The following is a 27,640-nucleotide window of genomic DNA, read 5'->3' as shown; positions in this document are numbered from 1 at the left end:
CTAGCAGAAGACCATATTATCCGTACGGAAACATTAGGAGACTGAGAACAGTTTGTGCACAACAGGAATTGGCACTCCATTGTGTTTTCTAAAGACCAAGGAAGAAGAAACAACAGGATCTGATTTGGATGCAGTGTCTGTTTTCAAACACAAAACCTTACAATGCATTTCTGCACAATGCAGCAAACTCACCCAAAGCTGTTATCACCCTCATTTTAAAATATTATGCTTCTGTATGAAAGACACATGATCTGTACTAGATCAAACTTTATTTGAGCTATTCTCATTGAGAACCAAATCTGGAAGTGTTTGATTTTATTAGCCGGTCTAATGAAAAGTGCAACTACAGTAGTCTTACCCTGCACCAGCTAAAGGTGGCTGGTGGATGCCAAGAATATACCAGGGGGATCTGTACACTTCTACTGACAGAGAGAAGCTAGGAAGTAATGGGTGCTCTGTACAAGTGTTAATGCAGTTTGGTACGGTGTCAGAAACACATTATCCCTGTTTCACTCCCATCAGATGGACGCCCAGCATGCCAGAGTGGGGAAAGTGTGAAAGGATGGTATTTGCCTAGTTAAGCTCACCAGGGATACCGTCCACCTACACAAAGCCAGGAGGCCACACACAGAAACTGGCAGCCACTGAGTGGACTTCATAAGCATCACAGTTCTTCACACACAGAGCGGAGAGTGGCAGGGCGCTGAATTTTGTTTAGATCTCAGGCATTTGCACTTTGTGTGGGCAGAATTTGAGCTGACAGGGTCAAGTGCTCTGAATAAATATGTGCACAAAATAGAAGTGTTTTAAAGGATTATTTAAATGTTTTTTTTTTTGCACTTCAGGATGCTCATAGGAGGGGAAAGCAGAGCAATAATCACATTTTCCTCATCAATTTTAGCAATATTGTATCACTTACTTGTACCTCGGTGGCTTTGTTTTCTGCCTTTTATCGACCAGCAGAATGGGACATCACAACTTTCAGTTGGAAACGCAAATTGTCAAAACCAAACACATGTCAGTCACAGAAATGTAATATTTCCAGCTATGAGGGAGGGGTTATCATCTAAGATTCTGTAAAATTCTCAGAAGAAAAGAGGACAACACTGATGAATGTGTCTCACTGAATTGACCTGTAATGTTCTGACTACAGTAGGTCTCACGCCGATAAATATACTGTATACAAAAGTATTCAGTCCCTTCTTAGATTTTTCCCATTCTGTGAAATTACAAATTGATGCATGCATATTTTAAACTGCTGTTTTATTCTCTGATATGATTTGCACCCTTCTCCAGATCTGTGCTTTTCGATGAGTTTACCCCTGATATGAACGCTCCTTAGTCTACATGGCTGAGTCTTTACTTGGAATTCACTACCTCACCGAGAAACCTCACCGAGCTAGATATGTTTATTCTGAAATCACAAGAACCACTATTAATGCACAAAGACAAAGGCCAATCAGCTTATTGTGTGGCCCATGAAAGCAATCTTGTACACCTACATTAAAAGGGGTCTTCCACGACCAATGTTTGAATATTTACGCAATCATGTTTTTTCTTTATTTCTATAGTATTATTTTGGGTTTTTTTTTTTGCTTTGAATACAACCTGGAGCAGGTTGTGTATATATCAAATATCAAATTGTAATTCAAATTGTCATGTCCGCCATCATTAACACAACAAAAAGTGAAAGCTATATAAGGGTCTGACTGCAACTATGCAAGGTGCTGTATCACCCCTGTCTCAAAATCCCTGATTGGCTTCCCACTGAATTTCACAGAATTCTGAATTTGAATTACTGCACCTGACTTTTAAGGCCACAAGGTCTTGTAAGGCTCATCCTCACAATAATGACCTGATAAATCACACACTTAGCCACTGCGATTCTTTGATGCTCATCTTGTTTGTTCTCTCAACAGTCTTAAGAACTGTGGGCCTTGTTAAGAACTTGAACTCCTGTAGTTCCTCTGTTTTATATTCATCTCATTTGTAATGAAGGTTACAAATGAGAGGAACCATTGCACCTTGTACCAGACTCCCTCAACCTTCTGTGACATAAAGGACCTCCTGATATTTGAATTGCACTTTCCTGTAATTCATACATAGAAAACATTGCCTGATTCTTTCATTTATATTTAAAGCTATTTTACTGTCCACTGGTGTTTGGATGAAAAGAGCTTTCTTAAATTATGTTTTTATTATCATGTGGAAGTTAAAAGCATGCTTTACCTTTGGGCTAACATCTAGGCTGTGTCCAGCTCGGATTCCATGTGCTGCTACAGCTATCACGAGATCACGCTTGAGAAGCAAGCTGAAGATCCATTCCAGTCAGTCAGCACGGCTCCTTCTCTCCCTCAGTGTCCCTTCTCCCTCATCTCTCTACCTCCCAAACAGGAGGATTCCTGCTTTCTTCCTTACCTCTCCAATCCTCACCCACCACCCTCCACCCCTGGTTTCTTCAGGTCTCTGCACAATTGCTGCGGCATGACGCTGGTTTTTTTTAGGCGATCTAGTGTACCTTTCTCAACAAATCCTTTACCAAACCAGGTGTCAGAAAAGAATACATTCCCAAAATGACATGCAGTTTGAAAATGAAAAGTTCATCTCACACGCATAGAAAAAGAGACCAAATAAAAATAATACATCCTAAAAATAGAAAAGATGCACCGATTCAACTGACTCTAGCTTTTGCAAGTGGCTTCGGTTGTTTGGAAACCTCAGTGGTGTTTTAAGAGGGAAATTAAAAATAATGTAGGCCATCAAAATGAATAATTCGGGAATGCTTATATTAAGGGACATGACCATGCAAGCATTCATACGAATGCAAAATAAGCTGATCAGCATTGGATATCAACAGCTATTAGGAGACAACAGTTTCACTTCATTAAATCCTGTTAGCATTACAGCTGTAACTCTGCAGTCAAGTGCATTTGACCCCAACATTTTGCATTTCCAGGGAAGCCTCATGCATTTCTCCAAGAACTGAGAATAACTCCGATCTCTAACGTACTGTAGGCTGGCGTGGATTCACGATTGGCACACCGTGATCGGGGGTTTCCAACAGCGTGAAAGCAGCGGGGGTTCTCCACAGGGCTGGGCCTGTGAGTGCGAGGCCGAGAAAGCAGAGGCACTTACCCAGGACCCCGACTCTGTAGTTGAGTGTGATGACAATGACGTTGCCATAGCTGGCCAGAACGCTCCCGTCAATCATATTCCCGGTCCCCTCCATGTAGGAGCCTCCGTGGATGAAGACCATCACGGGTTTGGCGCCAGTGTCTCGGATGTCTGCAAGAGTGGCCACCGTTAACACACTCGCCGGCGGACGGTAAAACGCGCGCTCCACACAGCAACGCAACAGCGAGGCCAACAACTAGCCCTCTCAGATACCAGCAGCAGAGAGAAACACTTCCCTCTGTTCAGTTAATTCCCAGACTGGGTGTGCTTTCCCGATTTGCCTGGGCATTATCAGCCATGTAAAGGGGGGGAAAAGACAACAAATGTGATCAGAAATGAAAAACTCTTGTCATCTATTCTGCGCTCTCTACTTCTGTGCATCAAGGAGAGGTACTTTTGCAATTCAATTTGAGTCCTTTGCCCAAACTTTGAAAATATTTCACTGTTTGAGGGGATGGTGAAAAGCAGGATCAGATCAGAGTTTTTGTGTTATACATTTTTGACGAATTTGTTTAAAGAAGTGTAGCCTTGTGGCAATGATTTCTATGAAAATGTATTTAGAAAATTGTTTCACATTGAGCACAATGTTTTTACTGTTGGGAAGCAGCAGTAGGCTGTATTTATTTCCATTTTTATTATGTTTTCTATGGGGAAAAATTTGTAATTAGTGGTGGAGAGCTTATACCTTCTGTCGTTTTGGTTGTATTTTTGATTGGTTTGTTGTTTTTTCTTCAATTGGCTTAATAAAGAACAGTTTTAAAAGTCTCTGTCAGACAGCAAACGTTTTCTGAAGGATACAAATGTGTAACACAGCCGATGTAATGTTCTGACAGAAATTCAGATGAATACTGGCTTTTCTGAACTTGAAACATACCTTTTGGCTCATACCCTCTACTAATCCATTTCGGGGTTTTTTTTCCGGAAAGTAAGATGTACAGTAGAGTGTTCCTGCTCCCTGGGGTGCACATCAGTTTAACGAGATAAAGTTATTGAAAAAAAGAAAAACAAAACCAACTTGCTAGAGAAAAGGTTTCTGATCTGATATCCAGAGCCTGTGGTGAATACTAAGAGAAGGCTGTCTCTCTCTCTCAAGCTGTGCAGTGCAGCCTTGAGAGTAGGGAGATAGTTTCTGGGCTCGGATTCAAAACCTATATTGTATTCAGGTTGCCATAGAAACCAGCAACAAAAATTCAAAATCTGCAAGAGCAAACAGCTAATCGCAAACAACAGCCTGAGCAGTGAATCAGTTTCCATCTGTAAGCTGTGTCTCCATTTGTACAGGGAAATGTCGATATGAGCCAGCGTTTAGGTCATGTATTCACAGTAGAAGTCTAAATATGTGTTAAAAAGATCTTGACTTAGAACTGGACTGGGTCCTGCATAATTACTAAGACTTATACTTAAAAAGTAGCAACATTTTCTAATCTGAACATATTGTCCTGAGAATGTTTATGCAGTCCAGCATCTTTGTAGAGAAACATGATAGTTTAGTGTCTTCTATGGAAGCCCCAAAATATTATATTTCTTAAGGGACAAAATATTTAGAAGCAAAATATGTATGGTTAATGAATGAATGGTTTACCATCTGGTTGCTTCAATTAAGAATTTAGCATACTGTAGGTATATAAAGATGTAGATATCGGGTTTTCTCTTCATCTGGTATCTGAGAGAGTTTTTCTTAAAAAAAGGACATTAGAGGATTCCAAACAGACATTTCTGCACAAACACTAGTCTCTCACACTAAGGCACATCACAAATTGGAACAGATGCATGGAGGAGACACAAAATGGAATAGCCACTACATGTTTCCTGTACCAAGCACTCTCAAGACAGGAAAACAAATGAATCCAAATGTAAAGGAAAAAAAAAGAGGAAAAAAACAGGAAAACAGATTAGGCATGTCACGATCAAGTTATCAGATGCCTCTTTTGTTGTTTCATATTGTTACTATGACAATTGTCTCTGCCCTTTTGGGAATTATTGAAATAGGGTGTGTATGGTCCCTCAAGACTTTCCCTCTAATCTTTTACTTTGGTCATAAATGGAATAGATAGTAAAACATACAATTCTGCTCATTGACGCCGTAGGCAAGGTGTACCTTCAAAGATCTAAGATTAATCCGCCATCCTGAGAATGCAAATAGATAAATTAAAGTACTAAGCATTTTGAAACATTTCAGAAAAAAAAAACACCTGGAAGATAACAGTGAGAAAGAGAGAAGAGAAGAGATTTTGAGATTAAACAAGGCAGTTTCTGTTTAGATTTGTGTTTTCACAGAGCTTCGGAGTTCTGAGAAAAAACATCACGAGGCACAAATGTGGTACAGAAAATGGATAAAAAAATATGCCACTGTCAACAACAAAAACATACAAGAGCGTTCAAGTCAGGGAGTCTGTAGAGGGACATGAGTTGATGAGACTAGCAGACAGAGAACAGTCCATCCGTCTGGAGAACTTTGTGTCTACTCGACTAAAACAGGACCCTTTATTCCTTTTTTCCCTAACCCAGATGAGATTTTTTTTTGCTATGTTTCAAATTTAAATGAGCATTATATGCCTGCGGTGACTCATGGACATAAACACACACACACACACACACACAGTCCATAGGGGTTTTTAAAGCTCCAACACATGTTACACACAACAGAAAAACAAGTCACATTCAGTTAACACCATGCCACGCTTTCTAATTTTCTTCCCTGAGCAAAGTAAAATAATTTGTTGGGTGGGCTGCACACTGTGACTCTATTTCCTGCTACCAGAGCACTGTCACTATACACTATATTGCTCTGGGGGTAAATGGATTACATAGAAAAATGTGGAGGAGCAGAGTGCACACCAGAATTATGCATTTGAAAAAAAAAGTACCTACAGGGTAATAACACTGCTGGTATCAATGTTTGCTACCAGAGTTGAATGCCTAAAAACACAAGATTGACAGGGTCATTTCCACTCCAGTACACAGGAATAGACCAGTTCTAGAGTAATCAGACCCTAAATACAGTATATAAGAACTGCAGAAAGTGGGAAAAAATCAAAATCTCATGCACATACTGTACTCTTTTCTGAAGACCAACAAAAATTAAAACATTTAACATGGAGTATTGCAATATGCAATTTCACTAGGCCAAAGGTGCCTGATTGTCCTAGATTTTTAACAAAAGAACAATGCACGTATGATTGCCAACTGATTGTGCTCCTAAAAAGTAGGCTTCTATTAAGGATGCGATGCCATGAATTGAGAAGTCAATGCCTCATTAGGAAGAGATTGAAATATTAAAAATTCAGAATGGGATTAATTATAACATTAATAACTGTTATGTACATGTACAGAACAGTTGATAGGAACAGAAAAGTGTGTTTTCATCCTGTCTTGATTCTAAAAACAATGGCATTTCTTTGGGTACATTTACATACAGTACATACACAAGTAATAAAATGCCCTTAGTAAGACAGAAAGGTTTCTCTTTAAAGTATAGTACAAAAGATGAAAACATTATGGAATCAAAATAAGCAAATAAGCACACAATAATTACTGAATGGAAGAAAATTGCATATTCATCACTATTTTGATATAATATTCTACTTCTAAATCTGTGGTTTCCAACTCTGGTCCAGGAGGAGCATTCTGTCTGTTGGTTTTCATTCCAGCTGAGCTCTACATCTCCAGTGCTGATTGATGGCTTCATTTATCTGCCTCCTTGTTAAGACCTTTGTTTAACTTGTTTTTTGGTCAATTCTGAGTATAGACCAAAAATTAGAAGTGGTAACAATACTGTATTGGGCATGCAGACTGTGAAAATGACACTGTATTGGGCATGCTCACAGTGGAAATGACACTGTTTCAGACAAGCTCACTGTGGTAGAGGCACTGGACATGCTGACAATGAGTTATTTTTCCTTCTGCAGAGGCCCAGTTGGTTACATTTCAGTATACACACATGAATGAGGGAAGTTCTCAAACTCAAGACACTGATACAGGGTTGAGACTAATTTCAAATCCTATTTGACCTTTCAAGAGCTGGAAACATTTGCACAGATGTACCCTAAACAGAAACCAATCCAATCAATTAAGTCTGTGATCAAAAACGAGAAGAGACTGAGTTCCTGCTGTAGAAGCTTAAAGTACTGTAGGTTACAATGACTATAGATCCCTCCATGATTATGTTCTACTGGAATAAAAGCGCAGGTTCTTACTCTCTTTCATTCTACTTCTTAAGCCTGACTGATTGCTGCTGTATATTACCTGACATTAATATTTTTCCGCTTTAGAATTACGTACATCTGTAATAAAAGAAAAGCATTACTGTCTCAACAATGAAACATTAATGAATGTCCTTATTTGGCAGTGGGCATGCAAGGCACTGTCATTCTCCATTGATCTTGCACAGTGTTTCTATTTCCTAAGAAATAATTTGAATATGCAGCTAAGGACCAGAGATGGAGATGTCTTCTTTATGTCATTTCATCTACAAAAATGACTTGTAATACATAGCTGTCAGTGCTGATTAGAATCACGGTTATATTGAAAGATATGAGCAAGTGTTCAAAAAGTTAAAGAGTATTAAACTGGTGAATGAGAGATGGTTAAGTTTAATGTCCTCATTCAAATGATTAAACCGGATACACAGTATAAAAGCAAACTTTAGAACTTATCATGCTTTTACTAAAGCAAAACATAAAAATAGCCATAAGTAAAAAAAAATTTGAGAAATCAGAGAAGAATGTCTACTGATGTCTACTGATCAGTCATCCAGACGATGATTACAGTTTTCAGGAAGGGTCCTTTTGTTGTACTGTGCCAGCAAATAGAATGACCAGTGGAATGAGGAACACAAAGCACAGGGAAGGTAGCAGGATTGTACTACTACAGCAGCACAAACTGTTCTTTATTGTACACTTTATTGTACAGCCAGTCTCAATTACACTTGTGGATGCAGATTGGCTTACTGGATGTGGCTATTACTGACAATTGTTTTCAATGGAATTCTAAACAAATAAGCACTGAAAAAATAAAACGAGTGTGGACCATTTTCAAGATGCCGCAACTTAGCACCTGAGCATTAAAAAGGAAGAAATCTCCACGTAAACAAAAAGGGCTTACTTTCTACAGTCCTGTTCTTGTGCTTGTTATGATTTTTGGTAGCGCAGTCTTGTGTCTTTATTACTACAGTATTGATTTCAGTGAAACATTGTAGCCTTTGAACAAGGTGACTTTCTACATGTGCCATCGTGTTCGTGCACGAGATATGCCGGTGAAAATGGTCTGGACAGGTGCTCTGAAATTCACTTTGCGGAGCTGCACTCTCAGAGACAGAGAATCCTGTGCAGGGAGCGCAGAAAAGCAAGTTTCTCTCTGCGAGGTCTATAAGGAAATATACTCTGAACTCTTACACTGTGCTAGATTGGTTAGCTACACAGCCATTTTGTACCTGCACTGTAATCTTGTACACCACTGATCTTCAACACCTTCATATTTCTGACTTACTGTCAGTGCATGGCACCAGGGTGCACATGGTTAATACCCACAGTGTACCAATACTGGTGTCAAGTATTTTTTTTACTACTGCATAAGCAGGCAGTGAGCATAAAATGAAGTAGGCAAAGGAGCTTTAGCAACACAACTATGAGACTGCTTGTGTGGGCAATAAAGAATCCACATTCTATGGTTTAAGCTACAGGTATTCCAATATATCCTTAAAAGGCCAGCTAGGCAATTACATCTACGTAAATAAAAAGCATGCAGAGCCCATGCCTCAGTGTGCAAACACTTCTGCAGTCTTTGCTGCTTCAGGTTCAAGGATTTTCGATGTTAGACTACAACCTTCTTGTGAGCCTGTTTAAACTGTAGGGATGCAAGACGTCACCGTGCAGCTTGACGTAGTTTTGAAATAACTTTATTACGGAGGATTCCTGGTGAGTTCAGCATGGAGGATATGTGTCTCCTCAGAGCCTAATTCTACACTCTACTTCCAAGAGTTACTGTTTTTATATTAACTGCAAGCAAAACAACAAGCCAACAACCTTTGGCTTCGCCACAGAAAAAACAGAATGTGTAGGAGTAGTGTAGCACACCAAAATTAAAAACTACACATAATGGAAATGCAGACATCTGGTCCCCTAAATAAGGATCCCAGAGCTACAACAGGTGGATTACTTTTTAAATGGAGAAAAAACAACAACAAATGAATTATAACTAAACTCTACAGAATACTACAGTCTATAAAGTGCGGGGCTTGGTAGTGTGGTCTGAAATCCAAGCAAGAAAGGGAAATTACAACCTTAAGCTAAGAGGGGTCAGAATATCTGAAACTGTAAGAAATGAATGTGTGATTTGTGTGGTCTGGAGGCAATGGGATTTCTGCATCGCAAAAGAAATTGAGGATCCATGAGGCAAGAGACAGACAGGCTAATGCATCTGTCAAGACTTGGAGAGCTCATTGCAGCAGACAAGTCGGGTAGCATGCCTTTCTTCCCCCAGGCTGTACATAATACAGTACATCCAGACTGCAGTTCCATTTCGAGGTTCATTCTTGAATTCTACTCAGATATAGGCTCCATAGTTGGAGAAAGCATGGCCTATACCCAGCACTGAATTTCTCTCCAGTGCAGTGAGTCAAAGTGTGAACTCTCAGGTCCATGCAGGTTTGGTGATCTGAGCACCTGGCTTATTAAGTCAGCCTGGACAAGCAACAGCTGAAATACGTCTGCTATCATGATCACCAGATGATGAACTGCCACCAAAGATGGAATGGTAACACACGGAGGTGCTTTTCACAAAGGAACACCCTAATAATGTGTAACATACCACATGAATGGTCGCATGAAAATAAGCAAACTGCAGAACAGTTAATGGGTCAGTCTTGAGAACTTCCAGACCTGGGCACAGGCTTAGAAGCTGCATGAAATTCTAATACTATGAGCACATGTATAGGCATTAATGTGTGATGCCTAAATACATATTCTGATGATATATGATATTCTCAGACATTTGCACTTTTAAAAACTGCAATCCTCTGTTGAATTTAAAGATTTACACACAAGAACAAAGAACTATAGATTTCTTGTAACAGATCCACTGTACTTGGCTCCTTCAGTCGTGTACACAAATACCCCCTCAGAGTCAATGAGGCTGCAGGCTACACAAATGATGTCCTAGCGCACATTTTTAAAGTCCTGGACTGCCATTTTCTGTGGGGGGCAGCAAATCATTCTTTTTAATGGATGTTTTTTCTTGTTTGACAAACTACAACTAATTAAAAACAAACAAGAAAGGGGGGTGAGAAGCACTGTTTCCGTGCGGACGATTAAAAAGGAAATAATATGGAGATGTTATGTTGAAGATATAGATGCATGGATATGTAAGACTGAAAAGGCTCTTCCACAGCATCAGCTGTTGCTAAGCTTGTCGACGTGTCCTTAGGTATGTAGTGCGTCTTCGCAGGTGATCGACTGCTGCCCCACAGAGAGAATGACCTGTAGTGAGACTGACAGCCCGACTGGCTCCAGTGAGCACAAATCTGCTCACTCACTGTCTCCTTCTGCAGCATGCAGAAACCTTGCTCGCCACGTGCGACGTCACAATAACCCCCCTGCCCAGAATGCCACCAGCTTTCTGGATAAGCTATGATATATTGTGCGCGATCAATATTCTGCGGGCTTTCAACGAAAATGAAAATAAACTGACCGCACAGCTTAAGGTTCCGGAGACTTTATTATTTCCTGCTGGAGTCCCAAGGAGAGCTGATCTTGACTCACTTACCGGTACAGGAGGCAGTCGGGATGTTACAGCAGTGTCTCAATTATTTTGTAAAACACAACTGCACATTCCTGATGAACTTCAAGTTGCACAGAGTGCTTAGAGACTGCTCATCGATCCTCTCCATATTCATGTTTCCTCATAGGTACTGCATGAGTGGAGCCATTTTTATCTGATAAGATTTTGACGCTTGTAGTTCTCCAATTGGATATATATATATAATGCCAGACAGAAAACCCCAAAGGCAAAAACACATTTCATATTTTAATTGTCTTCCAGCATACAATGTCTGTTATTCTGATAATGGACTTTAATGATCTGACTATTAGGGAATGAGAGGACAACACAGTCATTAGGTGATCAGAGTTACTTAAACAGCCGCAGGGCAATTGAACAGATCACCCTTCAAGCAAACAAGAAATATGTCAATATTCCATCTTCATATCAAGTCTAAATTACAATGGTAACCCTTGACAAATGGAAATTTTCCTTTAAAAAAAGAAAAAAACAGCATTCGGCATTGTTTTTCCTCTTTCATTTATAATAGGAAAAAAGTGCAAGGAAGCGTGCATTTCAATATTCTTTAAAGAAATAATAGCATACAGTATACTGGATACAGTGTTTGTTAAAAAGGTTTTTCATTAAAACCAAAATTCAATGTTTCATGCATCGGCTTGGAGCACCAGAAAAATACCTTCATCTTCATCACCGTCATTATCGGACAAATCCTCGCCCTGTTTCTTGGCGTGGGTCCCTGAGGTCGGACACAAAAGGAGAGAGAGAAAACAAGAACACAAGAAAATTCAAAATAGCATGATTGACAGGACAGCGGGAAGAAAGAGAAGAAAAGCATTCATCCTAAAAACATTTCCCAGGTAACGCTTGAGGAAAGAAATCACAGCAGGTTCTGCGCAAACACTCTCAGAGTTTACTCCAAAGCTGAAGGTGAAACTCTCCCCATCGCCGCTTTTTCAACTCACAAACACGTGTTTCAGGTTTAACAGTCCCTGTAATAACAAAAACGAACTACACCACAGACTGACACTGACAATGACATCAAACAAACCTTTCACTCATTTCTATGCTTTTTTGTGTGTTTAAACAATTTTAATCAAATAACAGAACAAGCTGACAGCAAAGTACTAGAAGTGATACGAATCTCCACAGAAAAGCCTGTGTTCTTAACATGACTCACTGGATTTAGTGAAATCCACACAAATCTGTGAGACACACATCCTGTATTAGGGCCAGGCAAACAACAAACTAATTTAAACCCCCCCCCCCCAGTTTTTTCTTTTGCAATTTCTTTATTTTTTTCGCCAGAGTATTACAGCAGGTATAAAAAAGAAGAAATATCTGGAACGATTCATTCCACAGTGATATCAGATGAGCAGACAGATTGGCTCACTTGAACAGGAGGAAGAGGATTCTGGGGCTGACAAGGTTATCTTGTGCACGGAAAGCACACTGAGTTGAAAAACAGACATAGAGGAATTATAGATTGTGTCATCCTTTTGGTCAAACCTGAAATCCAGCACACGAAGAGAGAAAATGTTTAAAGTCTCCTGTGTGAATGGGATCTACCATCATTAAGAACTGATTTTCCTATTCCTCAGTAACTAGATCTCCAGCAAGCTTCCTTCTTAACATTTAGAGGTCTCAGAGATATTGAGCAATAAATACCTTTCTTTGAATGACAGGACCAAATTAAATTGAAATCTCTAAAAGCAAAGACTTTCATCTCACTGCTGTCTAGACTGTACAAGAGGAAGTGGGAAATATGGTACATACTGAATACAAACATTTAAATTGTTTTGACAATACTATGCACTCGTTCAAACTGCTTTGTTTCCTATTTGAAGGCCTGCTGTGCCGCTTGTACGAAATCGCTGCCAAGTGACATTTATAGCATTTGACAATAATGTTTGATCACATTCTCATGAATTCCATCTCCAGAACTGTAAGAGCACCACGGTAAGTGTATTGCTTTACGATAACCACACAACACTGACCACTGAAAAAGCCAAGACAATAAAAGCTATTGCTTTATACAACAAAATTCAATAGCAATGCCCGCACTTTCATATAAAAATTGATGAGTACTATGGTCATCGCCAGGCAGGCTTTAACCAAGCTTCGATAAACACCTTCCTAATCTTCACAAGGCAGTCCTGGGTAAAGGAAAATACCAATTCGCCGATTCGTTATGTTGAAGACCGCAAAATAAATCTCATCAGCTCACCATCAGCAGTGCATGAGCTAGCAATCAGTGAACGAAGTAGTGGGAACTTAGCACCACAAATAAGACACTTCAATGTAGCCGTCATTAAACATGTTTTATACCGGAATGGAAATGAACTGAGGGAGGTTGCTGTTTTTCTTATTTTGCAGCAACTGTACCATTTTAAAGAAAAGATACTGGACTGATGTCACCGATGTTTACTTAAAAACAAAGTCCAGTAAGGGGCATGTGATGGGAGTAGACAACCCCAGAAAAAAAACAAGTACCAGACAAACGGGAACCGAGGTTTAGAAATGAAACTCGGATCCCTGATTTGCTTGTGTGATAAACAGCACGCGCAGTGGATGCTGAGAAGAAGGCTGTCCCTCGACGTAGCTAACTGCTTGAAAAGAGAAGTGCACGGGAATTTGTTTGCCTGTTGACTTCTGGAGAGATGCTCTGTCTGTCACTTCACACTGGTTTCTCCCTTAGGTCTATATCACCCTGTGACGTTTTAATTAAATTGCTCTCATGAATTCACTGATCACTGCCGTTCTTCAAGAGTAATAGTACATGGCAGTCTCAAATAATATAAAAACCATAAATGAAATCGCTTTACAGAACACAAAAAGAATAGACCGACTCAGGGGTGGTGCCTGGATTTTGGCAAAGGTCCTTTTTGTTCTTCATGAACACGTTCTACACCCAACATCCTTTTTTTTTGTGAGTGAGAGCTCCTTTTGTCTCTGTCTCCCAGGAAATAATCAAACAAAATGGCCTCCTTCCCCAAATCGATTCAGCAGGGAAGATAAAAAGAGCGACGTTTTGTAAGCAGAAACTACAATCAAGCTGAAAACCATTTAAATTTGTAAAAACAGGCAGCGTGAAAGCTAAGCTGCTGCAGAGCAATCCTCGAGTGCCTTCTGAGACTTGTTCTCAGGCGTTCGTGGGTGGCTCCTGACTCCTACCTTTCAATAAGCAGTGTTTTGTTGTTGGCCCCTGCTGCTTTTTTCTCATTTGACCCATTGACTGCTCTCGGTGAGAGAAATGACACCTCACATAAATCTCTCCCTCCCGCTGACCTCTGTGAGAGCATCTGCCAGGAGGAGAGGGCACTGGCAGCGCAGAGAGCAGAGGCAGGGGACAGAGAAATCCATCTCGCTGGTACCCCAAAGCAGGGATGGGCTCAGGGAGCAGAGAAACACATAGACTGAGAAATTAACCTCCTCACCCCCCCCCCCCCCCCGAGAAGCAGCTAGAAATAACACCTCACATACCACGTTGATGAAAGGTGTAGTCTATTAAGGTCAGAGTGCATGGAGTGTGGAAGATAAAAAGATATGAACTGGGCATAGGGGAGGACAAAGTTCACCAAGAACTTCAACCCACAGCATTTTAGAGGACAGCCATCATTTGACCTGCCCACAAAGCATCGGGCACTGGGACCAGTATACTAAAAGCTTCCATAGAAAAAGCAATCTACCTTCAAGATCAATTTGTGCAAAGTTATAAAACAGTGAGGCAGAGTGATGGTTTAGTGTAAAATCTGGGTGAAGTCTATATCTTCAGCCTTGCAAAGTTTTACAGACCTCTTTTTCCAGAATACCATCCAAGCCGGTGCATTAAATTCCCATTGTGCTTGTTCCATGGAGATTAACATAACAGCTGAGAGAGGATGAATTTGAAAGGATGACAGAAAAATATCAGAAGGAAAGGTTAAGGAGACTGTAATCCTCTGGTATAGGACAGCCAAGACTCCCATAGGGCACCAGCTCCCCTAACACTGATGCCCCACAGCCAGGTTGTCTTCTAAAAGGAAGAAAGGCCACATCTCCTTAAGTTGTTCATGGATGCAACTGTGAGAACAGGCACTCAGCCACCATTTTGTCGGTTCATCAAAAGCCCCAGTGCACAAGAAAGAGGGATTTAAAAAAACACTGTGGATCTTGGCAATCCTACGCAAATAAAAGATAATGAATCACAAGTGAATAATCCTTTCTTCTCAAAGGACTACCTTCATCTTCTCACTGGAGCACAGATTGCACCGCTTCAGGAGGTGGGAACGAGTGCCCTAATTAGTAATTACCTTGAGATCTCCCTGGTAGCTGAGATTAAGAAACCCCTGAGAGGGAGAAAAAAAAAACTTTTTTTAGGGAAAGAAAGGGCCTGAATGTCAAAGACGGAATTCTGGAAAAACAAACAAAACCGAGGAATCAAGGAGAGCAAGGAGAGTGATCCTTGGGGATTCAAATGGGCACTTATAACCCAGTTATAATTTATGCAAATGCAATGAAAATGGAATTTTGATTTTCCTGATAAAATGGAATTGAAACCAGTATGGAGTGGGCCGATAAAAAAGAACTGCTCTCTTGAACATCAGCTGGTGGAAACTGACAGGTTAGACCGTTCACTGTGGTCTCGCTGTACTAGCAGTACTTGTCATCATAAACCTTACTCATCCTCCACAACACTAAAGTACTTCTCAGAGCAAAGCAGACCAACAGCATGACATGCTATGGTCTTTTGGCTCACCTGGAGTGATGAGTATAAATTTAACCCCATTTAAGGTCAGTTAACAAGTCTAACGCTGTTGAGGAGTGAGGCTGTCTATCTGTAATTTCTAGGAATTTGTAGGAAGTGTTGTCTTGTGGTCTGTCGTTTAATCCAGGTTACCACAGTCACATGCAGCTGAGCTCCTAATGCGTCACTTGGGCATCACATGATTGCAGTGGCCATGTCCCATTTAGCCATTTAGGATGGGTCAAAAGCAGGAGGCTTTGCAGTTGCGCCAAGAGTAGATGTTTATTCTGGTCTGCAATTTCATCCTTCACATCCCTCCATGTCCTAAAGCACTTACAGTACATTTACTGCTGGTTCTGGAGATCTGCTCTGCTTTCTGGTTTATTGGTTACCACCCAGGACTTTTTATTTAAATGAATTTTTCACTCAACTAGTGTGTATTCCACCTGTTTCTGGTTTCCTGTTTTATAATATCATTGCCTTGAAGGGTTGGGCACACGTCCGGATGGGTTTCCAAAAGACCAAGAGATGAGCTGGAAGAGTTGTTAAAACCTTACAGTTGGTTTTTGGAGTACATCAGGGCTGTTGTTCATACAGATGACCGCACTGTACATAGTTTTGTCACAGTGAATGGACGGAGAAATGATATTGGACAGCACCATGGTTCAGGTGACAGTATGCATTGTGAAATTGAATGTGACATCCATGCATTTAGAGCAACTGTTAGCAGACAGTTGTGCGATACTTAGAACTTGAAAAGTTCAGTGCTATATGTGAGGTGTGGGGTAATTTTCCATTGGTACTTCGGCTGAATTAATGGCTGCAGCTCTTTTGTGAAGATGATAACAAAAGCTCAAGGTACCGCCGAGTATCACACTTACAGTAGGTAGGCTGAGTTTGGGTAATATTGTAGTCGATCCCCTCAGGAGGTAACATTAAGGTGAACTTGTGTTTTGCAGTGATTGAGGTGGACTGCTGAGAAGACAGATTTGGCTAGAGCCTCAATTGCAGAAATTATCTGCCATAATTGATTTGATGCCTGATGCCAGTGTATCTTTAAATTCTTTGAGCCCAGATTGTGTGGTCAGTGCCAGATCACTGGCCTATACAAACACCTTAAAAGTGAACCAGACATTTCACTTGTAGAGAGGCTAAAGATGGCTGGAAAAAGAACCTTGGCCATTGTCCAATACATCTGAAATAAGCTTCAGAAGCCACTATTCAGCCATTGGTCTGTGGTGGAAATCTGAAGGGATTTCACATACAGTAGCCCTCCCTTTTTCATTGCAAGCAGACCAAAGCTAAGTTTCTTCTGCCCTAAGTGGAGAAGCCGTCTGAGAGTTTAGAGACTACACGCAGCTGACTTCAGCTGCCTTCAGATCCTGTAATCACAGTTGATCATGGAGATCTTTCATCACAAAAATACTGATGTCTGTCACGCACATGAAACTCTTCTTTCATGTTAGTGCATTGTTTGTTCTCAGAAGCATACTTTTTATGTTAAATAGGTGGCACCGAACGTGACAGAAGTGACATCACTCCTTTGAAACCTAGACAATGCAGAATTTGCCTGCGGCATAGACCTCGTTTCTTGGTGCAGTTTAGTTCACTGCTGTCTAGGAAGCAACACAATGCTTGCTCTGAGCCCAGGAGTGACCGCGATCGAATCATGTCAGGGGTCCAGCAGAGCTCCATTCGTCACATACAGTATATTCACCTTTTCCACAGGGCTTCAACGTCCATGACAAATCGACACCGCAATGAGATAGCAGCAAGTGGTACAGATACTGTACGTTCAGCTCCTTTAAAGACAGCAGTCACTGACCCCACAGCTAAAAGGCAGTACTGTACAGTATGTTTCACAGTTTCCAACAAAGTAGCGGTGGGGTCTGAATGAGAAACAAAACATCCCTCCACTGCATGGATGTTCACTGGTCACTCTTACACCTTCTTAACTAGCAGGACAGGAATGTCCAGAATCTGAGTCGAGAGAATGAAAACCACTTTGCCATCTCAGTAACAATTATTTACCAGGGATGCCTTCGGCCATCCATAAAAATAAATCAAATAAAGGAATCATCTTAAGATGTACTTAATATGATCTACCCAACTGGAAAAAAAAGGAAACAGTGACCAGCTGAACAATGAGACTGTCAGGCCAGTCAGGCTGCCCCAAGCTGGAGTGCAATGTAACCAACCCTCTCCAGCCCCAGCACCAGATCACGGGCATCCAAGGGGTCTGTTTGTCAAAACAGGCAAAGAACAAACCTGCTTTTCTCACCTCAAAGGTCAAGGTGCTGGCCTGAATGAAACCTGCCACATACAGTATGATCATTTAACATTTTGCTTTATAGGAACATACATAAAAGAAAATCATTAAAGGGACTGCAGCAAATATACTGCATGATGGTTTAATTAAACATTCCATTGATTATTTGAACTAACCTGAAACTGGTTAGTGGAAATTGGAAATTGGATTTAAATTTGTTTTATTTGTCTAAAAGATTTAATCTAGTTGGACATATCCTCTTGGTTAATGTCTGTGTTTGAATATAGGAAACTGGGTTTGAAGATTTAAGGGTAGACACCCAGTTAATTCTTCTTTAATATCTACAATTACTCAATAGGATGAATCACTGTACTGTAGAATAAAAATAATTAATGGCCAGTATTTATTTGACTAAAGATCAAAAGAAACCTGTCTTTTTAAACTGTAACAAATTAATAACATTATTATCAGGAAGGTTAAAAAATCATAATGTAGGGAGATGCACATCTGCTACACGTTATTTGTATATAAAGATGCAGATGCTGTCTTGTAGGATTCTGTCCCATTCTGCTCGTAATGGTATTGTATCCCATTTTTCTCTTAGAGCCTGGACAAGTAAGTGACTGTTCACTGGTCTCTGATCCCTGTTTGCCACAAGTCATCCCAGCTCATCCTAGAAATATTCAATGGAGCTCATATCTGGTGAGTAGGGTGTCCACGTCATCGTTGTCATATTGGAAGAAGTCCAGTGTTACAACAGCAGCTTGTGATGCATTATCCTGCTTTAGTGTTGACATGTCAGAACGAGTAAAGGCAGCAGATGTGCTCCCAGGACCAGATCAATGTAACACCATATGGTCATCTTCCTGCTGCATACCGGAGTCCAACTCAAAGAAGCCTCCATTTTGATACAATACTAATATAATTAATAGCCAGTTATATCACAGCCAGCAGCCATATCACCCTGCAACTCACAACTGGCAACCCACTGAAGCTCAGCAGGTGTGAGCCTGGTCAGTACCTGGATGGGAGACCTCCTGGGAAAAACTAAGGTTGCTGCTGGAAGAGGTGTGAGTGGAACCAGTAGGGGGCACTCACCCTGCGGTCCATGTGGTTTCTAATGTCCCAGTATAGTGACGGGGACCCTATACTGTAAAAAGGTGTTGTCTTTCGAATGAGACATAAAACCGAGGTCCTAACTCTCTGTGGTTGTTAAAAATCATGAAAAAAGTAGGGGTGTAACCCTGGCGCCCTGGCCAAATTTCCCATTGGCCCTTACCAATCATGGTCGCATCATCCAGGTGGATGCTGCACACTGGTGGTGGTGGAGGGGAGTCCCCATTACCTGTAAAGCACTTTGAGTGGAGTGTCCAGAAAAGCACTATATAAGTGCAAGCAATTATTAATTATAAATTTTAATAATCTTTATCCCATTGGACAGAAGATGCTGATGAAGGGCTGCAGATCACACCCCATAAAGGTCAGAGGCAGACCCAAGCAACGCCAGTTCAAGGTGGCAGACATCAAGAATGCCTATTTTGCTGGGATTAGACCTTCTGACTTAAAAATGGGCAGAACCATATTTGCAGCAACTTGAGATAGTCATCTGCTTCAGACACAATTCCTTTTGTCCAAGAAAGGGGGATTATTTGCCAGAATCCATTTACTATGGCATGCAGACATCTGCTACAACGCAGGGGAGATCCATGATTGCATGTTCCAAAAGCAGCAGATACTCAATGGAAGGGCCACACTGTGGCAGTCTGCTTTATAAATTTAGCAGCCAAGGAGATGGAGCAGGAGAGGGCTGGAGCCTTCTCCTCCAGAAGCGGCTGACAACTACCCAGAGACTCCAGCAGTGTACAGAGGCCTCGTACTAGAACCCCGCAACAGTCTAAGCAAAGTGTTACAATATATAGTTTGACAACAAAAGGATCTAAATACTTTAAATTAGCATGGAAAGACGATATAAAAATGCACACATGGACATGCAAATGTTTTTGCACAAATTGTAGCATTGGCATGGCTATTTTTGGCAAGCGTAAGTATGCATCCAATTTCAAATCTGTTCTTGGAGAAAAGGCCACCCTGGTGATTGGCTCTGCATACATCCTGCGGAGCTGTAGTCGTGACCAATGTGGTGCTGGGCAAAGGATAATGGGAGGAAGTGCACTTCGCCGGAAGGCGCAATCCAATAAAGTCTACACAGTGGAACTGTGTGTAGGCTCTGCTACACCGGTGAAAGCACAAACAGATGGAGGAGAGGAGCTCAGGAGTGTAACAATCCTTCTCTGATTCACTCCCTGAGGCATGTTCTACTTGAACGACCTTTCATACAAAAAATAGTTTAAGCAGGCATATCTTATACTGTGAGTAAGAACTCATTTAGGGCTGAACATCCATTAGGCAGACAGATTCAGGTTTTCGGTCCATTTGATTGTACCCTCTGAAGTTGAGGGAGGGATTTGGGGAAAAGGTCTGCTGAAAACATCTGGGGTGCAGAGTTAAAGTGACAGGGGCTTCACTGGGAAAGAGGATGGAGCCCCTGACTCAGGATGCAGTGCAAGATTTCTGACGCAACAGCAACAGAGTGAGAAAAAGTATCACATCTTGCAGTGGCCCAAACCCAGTGGAATTTCCCTGGTGATGATTTCTGCTTCACAATGATAGGAAGAGCATAAAAGGATCAGAAAGCAATGTTGTTATTTAGTGGCGCCAAGCCAGTTATCCCAGTAGTAGCTCTTCTGGCCCCTCCTTCTTCAAACCATAAATGCAAATAAGATGCTGATGCCAATCTGGACAAAATTATACTTTCCTGTTTAAAGCACACATGGGAATCATATACATTGTTCACTGCTGCTATGTCAGGAATATAAAACTATCTTGAAAAGATCTGGATATTATCAACACAAAATCTCCTTTGTAGTCTGATCTAATCAGATCTCAGAAGGTAAGCAAGGCTAAGCCTTTCCAGTACTGGGATTGGCAATCTCCGAGGAAGATAGTGCTCTTCCATAGGATGATAATTTGCCCTGGTATTGCAATGGGGGATACTGTGCTATAGGAGATGTAATCCTTTGGATGAACAGTAAACTGAGGTTCTGACTAGTTGATCATTCAATATTCCATGATCAAGAGCAGGCTTTTAATCCTGGTGTCCCAAAATTCCATTTTGGGCTTGTACGATCGGACTCCTTAAATCCCCGCTTTAATTGAGCTGGTCATTTCTCACTTCTCCACTTATCTGCTGTGTAGTGGGTCCCGTCCCATATACAGTACTGTCTGTAATGCACTTTAGATCCTTCAGGATGACCAGCTCTGTACAAACTCGAGGATATGTTATTGAACAAGAACAGGAAAACTAAACAGAGGACACCAAAGATGAGAAACATCATCTACTCGCGGAGCGAACACAGCACACAACGTGGAAGTGATGCCTGTTGTGTGGCTGTGTTAAAGCTTTTCTAGCAAAATAGTATTTTGAGAGCCAATATTCTGAAGCAGGGATCCTGGATGTCTTTTACAAAGGTTACTCAAGCCTTCAAATACCCTTAGCCCCTCGCAGCGAATGGAAAACATAATTTGAAGTTTATCTGAAAATTGATCTTCTTCTGGGGATCATTTCTTAAAAGTAATGTAGTTTGAGTATTCCTGCAACACAGTAGATATGATTTTGTTAGCTGAAGTCCTGCATAAACCTGTTTCTATCAAGTGGAGATGTTTTTGTATAGAATAACTCCTCGCACCTTCTCACTTTAATATTTTTTATATCAGAACATCACAGAAAATAAACCAGACAACTTGCACATGGCTAAAAGGCAGTTAGCTTTTGCGATTATCCTATTCTTTTTGCATTGACTGTAATGTAGTGTTATGAGAATAGTGATTTACCTCCACTCTGTCACCTCTGATAGATGCACATACAGCAGATACGTACAGGGCTACAATCCCTGTCACATAAAGAGAGGTGTATTTTTTCCCTCTTGGGTAAGATTAATATGTACGTCTACACTATGAGTATCCTGTGATCACCTCAGTATGGATTCCAATTCAAAGCGTCCATGCATGCTTAAAAGACAATGTGACAATAAGAGTCTCAGATATCACCTTAAAGATTTTCTAAAGGTTAGACGATAGTTTATTAAGTCATAAGGACAAGTGAGGTTGTGCGTGCCCTGTGCAATTCTCTGCTCTTGGTCCTATCCAACTGGGACACTACAGTGCTTTAACAACAGGTAGGAATGTTGTAAATGATGTCATAACCTCTTAACTCCGGCATGCATGCTGGCATTAAATTTTGAGTAGTTACTTCTAAAGAGTGTTTTTTTGTGGGCAAAAGTAGTTAGTAGTTCCAGTAGTCACGCAGTTAAATTACCCCCCTGGCCTTTACCAATCATGGCCTCCTACCAATCCCCACCATTAATTGGCTACAATTGGCTCTCTTGTCCTCCTTGCTGATAGCTGGCGTGTGTTGAGCGTACTGGTACACTTTGGCTGCCGTCACATCATCATGATGATGATGATGATTATTAACTGGAAATAACAAAATCGTTAAAGGCAGTTTTACGTAAATCACTGACATGACATCAGGGCCTCTATGGGAGATTTTGTCCAAAACGGTATAAAAGTAAACCCAGACAATTTTAATGAAACATTTGTGTTTATAGGAAATCTTTGCTTAAACTCCCTGGTGTTCGCACGAAGCTTTTTAATACAGTGCTCCTGCTTTCTAAAAAAAAAAAACTTGTATGGCGTTAACTTATCAAAGTGCTAACTGCTGTGTAAACATTGACCTTGATTTCTGACAAACAGGGCCATAGCGATACCTGCAGTAGACTTTAATCAAAGACATAATATCATCCATCAGCAACGCTGCTCACATGGGGTGTGAGGGAAGTAATAAGCAGAAGAAAAATCTTTATTGAAATTGATTTCCTCTGTCATTTCAGGAACTCGCAAAGCAGCTCTACCCCACTGCTCTTCCAAGGTGCCAAAACAGACTGAATTATTGGAAAAGGTTGCTTTTTTTTCTGTCACAAATCTGATAAGATGAATTTTAAAGTCAGGAATTTAAATTTAAATGCATTGAGCTGCCAACTGTCGAGCTACTAAACGCAGCTGAAAATCTACATTGTTTAAGGTCCATGTTATTTTTAGCTTTTGCTCCTGTTTAAGAGGAAAGACGAAACTGCAAAGCTAAAACAAGGACTCAGCTGAGAGTAAGATCGGTCAACTAAAACTCACAAGGATATATTAACCAGTACATATTGCATTGCTCTTCTTTGCCTTCTGTCTGAAGCCCTGTCTTTTTCTAAGGTATATTCCCTTGATCTCTCATTAACACATGACCAAAGCATACTACCAGTGCCGCCATGTTTTGGCACAGCCACATCATTAATTGCCTCATGAATTTAATTATATAATTAAGCTTGAATGGATCAGAAGTAACAATGTTTAGAAGTGATTCGAGGTAACTCCTGTGCTCTAGAGTAGGAATTTGCAAATATGGACATATGATCATATGTACCACAGAATTGTACCTTTCTGCAATTTCCCTCACGGGATCAATAAAGTGTCTATCTATCAGGAGTAGAAACAAAAAAAAAAACCTCATGAGACCTTACCATAATGAGCTTGCATTTTGGGAGAGCAGATCATATTCAATATATTCAATCGTATATAACTGAATTATATAATATTTTTACATTAATTGGATTATATTAATATATTATGTATAACATCATATTAAGAGATCTCTATATCTTATTGTTTCTTATAATGATTTATAAATTATAGACTTTTCTGATCAACCCTCATGAGCAAAGTCACTAATGCCAATGAACCCGTACGTATTTCTGCACATGCAAACACATACTGTACATTCACACTCTCACACGTGTACAAGGCAAATTCTTTTGGCTAAACGAACTAAGCACGGTAACCAGAAAGGCTTCTTGCCAATCTTCAGCGCAGGTATGTCTTTTCTTAAACCACATGCCACGCAAAATAGTTTTGAAGAACGCTTTGTTTTTTTAAGAAGACCAAACTAACTGCACCTTTGACATTGCTGTGAACCACTGCAACATAGTGTACCTCCTCCTGCACATCCATTTACCTTCCAAACCTCAACTGCCTTTAAGGCTGCTTTGCCTTTGTTTCTTGATCTAGCGTGTTCGCTGTCCCAAACATGACTCAAATAAATGCAACATGGTCTCCAGACTAGCATTATTGCCAGTGGAGAGAGCAGAGAATACAAAGGAGCCAGATATTTTGAACATCATGCCCCCTGAGGGTCAAGATGAAGAGTACCTCTGCATCCTGCTGGTTGGGAAATGGAACTGTGTGAAAGGCAACAGCTGCCTTGAAGGCAGGTCAGTCTTAGAGACGAAACTAATTTACGAAAAAAAACCATGCATGCAAACTGCTGCAAGGAGGGAGGAATAACAGACAGCTGACTCTTCTGCACAGCAGATGAGATTGGAATCTTTCCTTTTCCATTTCAAAATATGGAAAAGCGAATTGTACATGGATACAGACTAGGCCTCTTTCAGTATTTACTTTTGCACGCTAAAACGGAGCCCGTGACATATTTTCCGTGACAGATAACAGGCTGTGCGGCGCAGGACTCTGAAGATGAACTGCAGAACACATTTAGTATTTTGTTCTGGCTTGGGAGCAGCAGCCACTGGGGCTGGATCAGCACTGTAGGAAAAATTCTTCATTACCGGCCCATAATCAAAAACGTGCTGGAGCTATATGCGGCCACACTTAGTTTCCTGTGGTAGGATGGGAAGCTGTAAACCGATAACACAAAAATAAAAGGATGTGTGATCACACAAGGCTGTGTGTAACACTATTGCTCTTCACAGGCCTGGCAGAAAGATCATTGCAAAGTAAAACAATTACTTAAAACGTTGTTTCAGAAATAAGAATCAGAAAATCCCTGGGACATTCAGTGCCAGGCAGTTAATTTGCGCTGGCGGAGATGTAATTTTCTAAAAAAGTCGTTTTGCTTAAAAATAGAATTTTCTTTTTAAAGTTTTATTTTAAAATCCGGCTCATTGAATTTAAATCTAGCTCCAGCTAACACCCATGTGCAGCAGACAGCATCCAAATGTAAATACAGAAGACACAGAGAAGTATTTCAAAAACACATACAAGCTTACACACACACACACACACACACACACACACATAATTCATCTGCGTTGCAAGGCTCTGTTCATCCCATTTAGCAGTTTAATTTAGAAGCTGATTGATGGTGTTATCTTGCAGGCTTCTGAGAGGACGTACCAGTCGCCTCTCTTCTCTCTGTTTCTCTCGTTGTCGGCTTGCTACATACCTCCTTTCCTACATATTTTCTTGTTGGGTTTTCTGGCACATTCCTTGGATATTCTTTTTACTGTAAAATGAATAAAAGACTACAAAATAACAGGAGGCTCTACAGGAAACAGCGGACGCATGCAATAACAGCCGAAACCCCCCCCTCCCCACCCCCCCGCCCACCTTCCCCCGTCATCAACAACAACAAGAGGACTGTCCAGAGAGTAACGGGGGGGTCGGTTGCAGAAATATTCTCTAGAAATGGCACCCTGGGACACAAGAAGCCCATTTTCACATGCACATCCATATAAGACCCATTACCACACTGTTGGGGAAGCAAAACCAGTTGAAATGCTAATCACAGCGCCCTACCCTGGTGACGGTGCTACAGACTGGCTGGTCAAATGCAGCGGGAATGGACGCAGGCTCGTGTGCTTCAGCTCTCAGCTCTCGTTATCAGTGGTAAAGCAAGGTGGAGGAAAGGGCTTGAAGTACAATATGTTATTTTCTGTACTAAAAAATGAACACAGCAGCACACTTAAGAGATAAGCTGCTCCCCCTCCAAATCAACGGGGAAAAATATATGCTACATATAGAAAGGATTAATTTTATACTGCTGACCATTCTATACAGATTAGATGCTATTAAGGACATTACAACAGCAAAGATAGACAGACTCAAATGTATTTTTTTTTTCAAAACTTGAGACAACCTGGGCTTTGGCAGTGAATGCTAGTTATTTCTAGAGATAATACGCTCCATTTTATTCCTGTGCGAAATTTATTCTGTGGTGCCTGGATGTTCACACTTACAACTTTCAGCATTTTCACCATACAGTAACAGGCCAACATCGGACAGCTTGTTGTGACTGTGTTGAAAAACCAGGAGAGTAAGGGGTCTTACATTGTATTGATTGATGCCACAGGCATCCCGTGTACCAGACAGAATATTTCACCAACCTAAAGAGCACCCTTCTGTAATGAAGCAGGTTGATCAAACCCCCAAAACAATCAAGACAGAACAAAGAAGAAGATGCACCAAGGCGTTCAATTCCAATCTGTTTGATTCTTTGAGTTTCGCTTTTTTTTCTTTTTGCATTGTAATTATTTCTTTTTCCTTTTTTTTTTGTAACACAAAAGAGGAACCCATAACAGTGCCATGGAAGGGGCAGTTGATGAGAAACTTTATGAAGAGGTCAAGTCAAGATGGAAGACTGACATGGTGGACACACAGACACCAGCATGCAGCAGACAACACTTCATGCTTCAAACACAATACTTAGGTGACAGGAAAATACCATAGAAATAAAAATAGAAGAAAACGGAAGAACGGTTTTCTTTTTTTTTGGTTTGTATCCGGTGTACCCAGACTCACCATCCTCAGTTGGAACATAGATGTTTAAATACAAGCAATCTTCATTTTGATCCTGTATGTATGTGGCAACTATATCCAGGTTAAAGGTGAACCATATGGGCATCATGATCTCCGGCACAGCATTGTGAATATTCTGTGGGCAAACAGGTGCAAAATGGGTGGTGTTCCTAATACCTGACCAGGAGGATGGAGGTTCGGGGGGCATGAACCTTTTCTCCCCTACAGGAGAGGCAGCATAAGGGACTCCCAAGTACTGGTCCACAGGTCCTAGGATTTCACTCGGCAGAGGAACCCTCACACCTCGCAGCTTCCCATATTGCGTGTTCACGGTGGGGTTGAAGTTCTGGCCCTCAACCGCCGCAAGGGACAACCAGAAACTCAATATCCACAGGGTCGTGCCGCGGCACGAGCCAGCTGTCACCCGGCGCCAATCCCGTAACCATGAAAGTGGACGGCTTCTCCTGGTTGCGAACCACATTGTCCGCATCAAAGACCGCCGCTACGAAACACCAACATACACACACCGGGCCCCCCCTCTTTTCCTACTGTCGCCTCCTCTCAGTCATGGAATCCGGATCTCCTGGAACCATTCACAGGACGGTACGCAGGGGAGCGGAGACACCAGATCAGGGAAAGAAAGAGCTTCCCGTTGACTGAAGCCTGGTCTTCTTCCACCGTCGACTCTTCCCGATCCAAGAACCAGACCGCTTATCCTGTGCTGAGAAAGAACACATTGAAATCAGTTTAGATCTCCATACGGAATTGCTTTTGCATGTCAATCTGTTAGCCTGCTGCATACAAGATGCAAGTCATTCCACCCAGAAACAGTGGAATATCTTTTGGCAGTCTTAGATGTAAATTGATAGGAAAACATCAGACCCACAGAACTCATCTCCTAATTCAGTCACAAAGAGCTCCTTCACAGTAGAACAAACAGAATCAGCATACATGTACAGCAACCAGGTGAAGAAAGCTGTCATTACATTACCAATCAACTTTAG

General features: G+C 41.1%; 1 protein-coding gene across 8 annotated transcripts in view; it reads right to left on the bottom strand.

The window, feature by feature from the left end:
* Positions 1–27,640, bottom strand: part of nlgn3a (neuroligin 3a) — a 138,840-nt gene that overhangs the window by 64,169 nt on the left and 47,031 nt on the right. For 3 of the 8 annotated variants that reach the window (XM_088596858.1, XM_088596859.1, XM_088596863.1), the window contains 4 exons: positions 26,640–27,357; positions 25,285–25,344; positions 11,627–11,686; positions 3,136–3,285 (listed from right to left, as the gene is read on the bottom strand). In XM_088596858.1, the coding sequence (XP_088452984.1) occupies positions 3,136–3,285; positions 11,627–11,686; positions 25,285–25,344; positions 26,640–27,126 (757 nt within the window). In that variant the 5' untranslated portion in view covers positions 27,127–27,357. Of the gene's footprint in view, positions 1–3,135; positions 3,286–4,048; positions 10,162–11,626; positions 11,687–25,284; positions 25,345–26,639; positions 27,358–27,640 lie in introns of those variants that run through there. The other 5 variants (XM_088596860.1, XM_088596861.1, XM_088596864.1 and 2 more) reach the window with 4 other exon arrangements.

The sequence above is a fragment of the Lepisosteus platostomus genome, chromosome 10 (genome assembly GCF_059453375.1).
Source record: "Lepisosteus platostomus isolate fLepPlt1 chromosome 10, fLepPlt1.hap1, whole genome shotgun sequence".
Taxonomy (NCBI): domain Eukaryota; kingdom Metazoa; phylum Chordata; class Actinopteri; order Semionotiformes; family Lepisosteidae; genus Lepisosteus; species Lepisosteus platostomus.
Note: the sequence above shows the minus strand (reverse complement) of the source record. Positions and strands in the feature narration are given on the sequence as shown.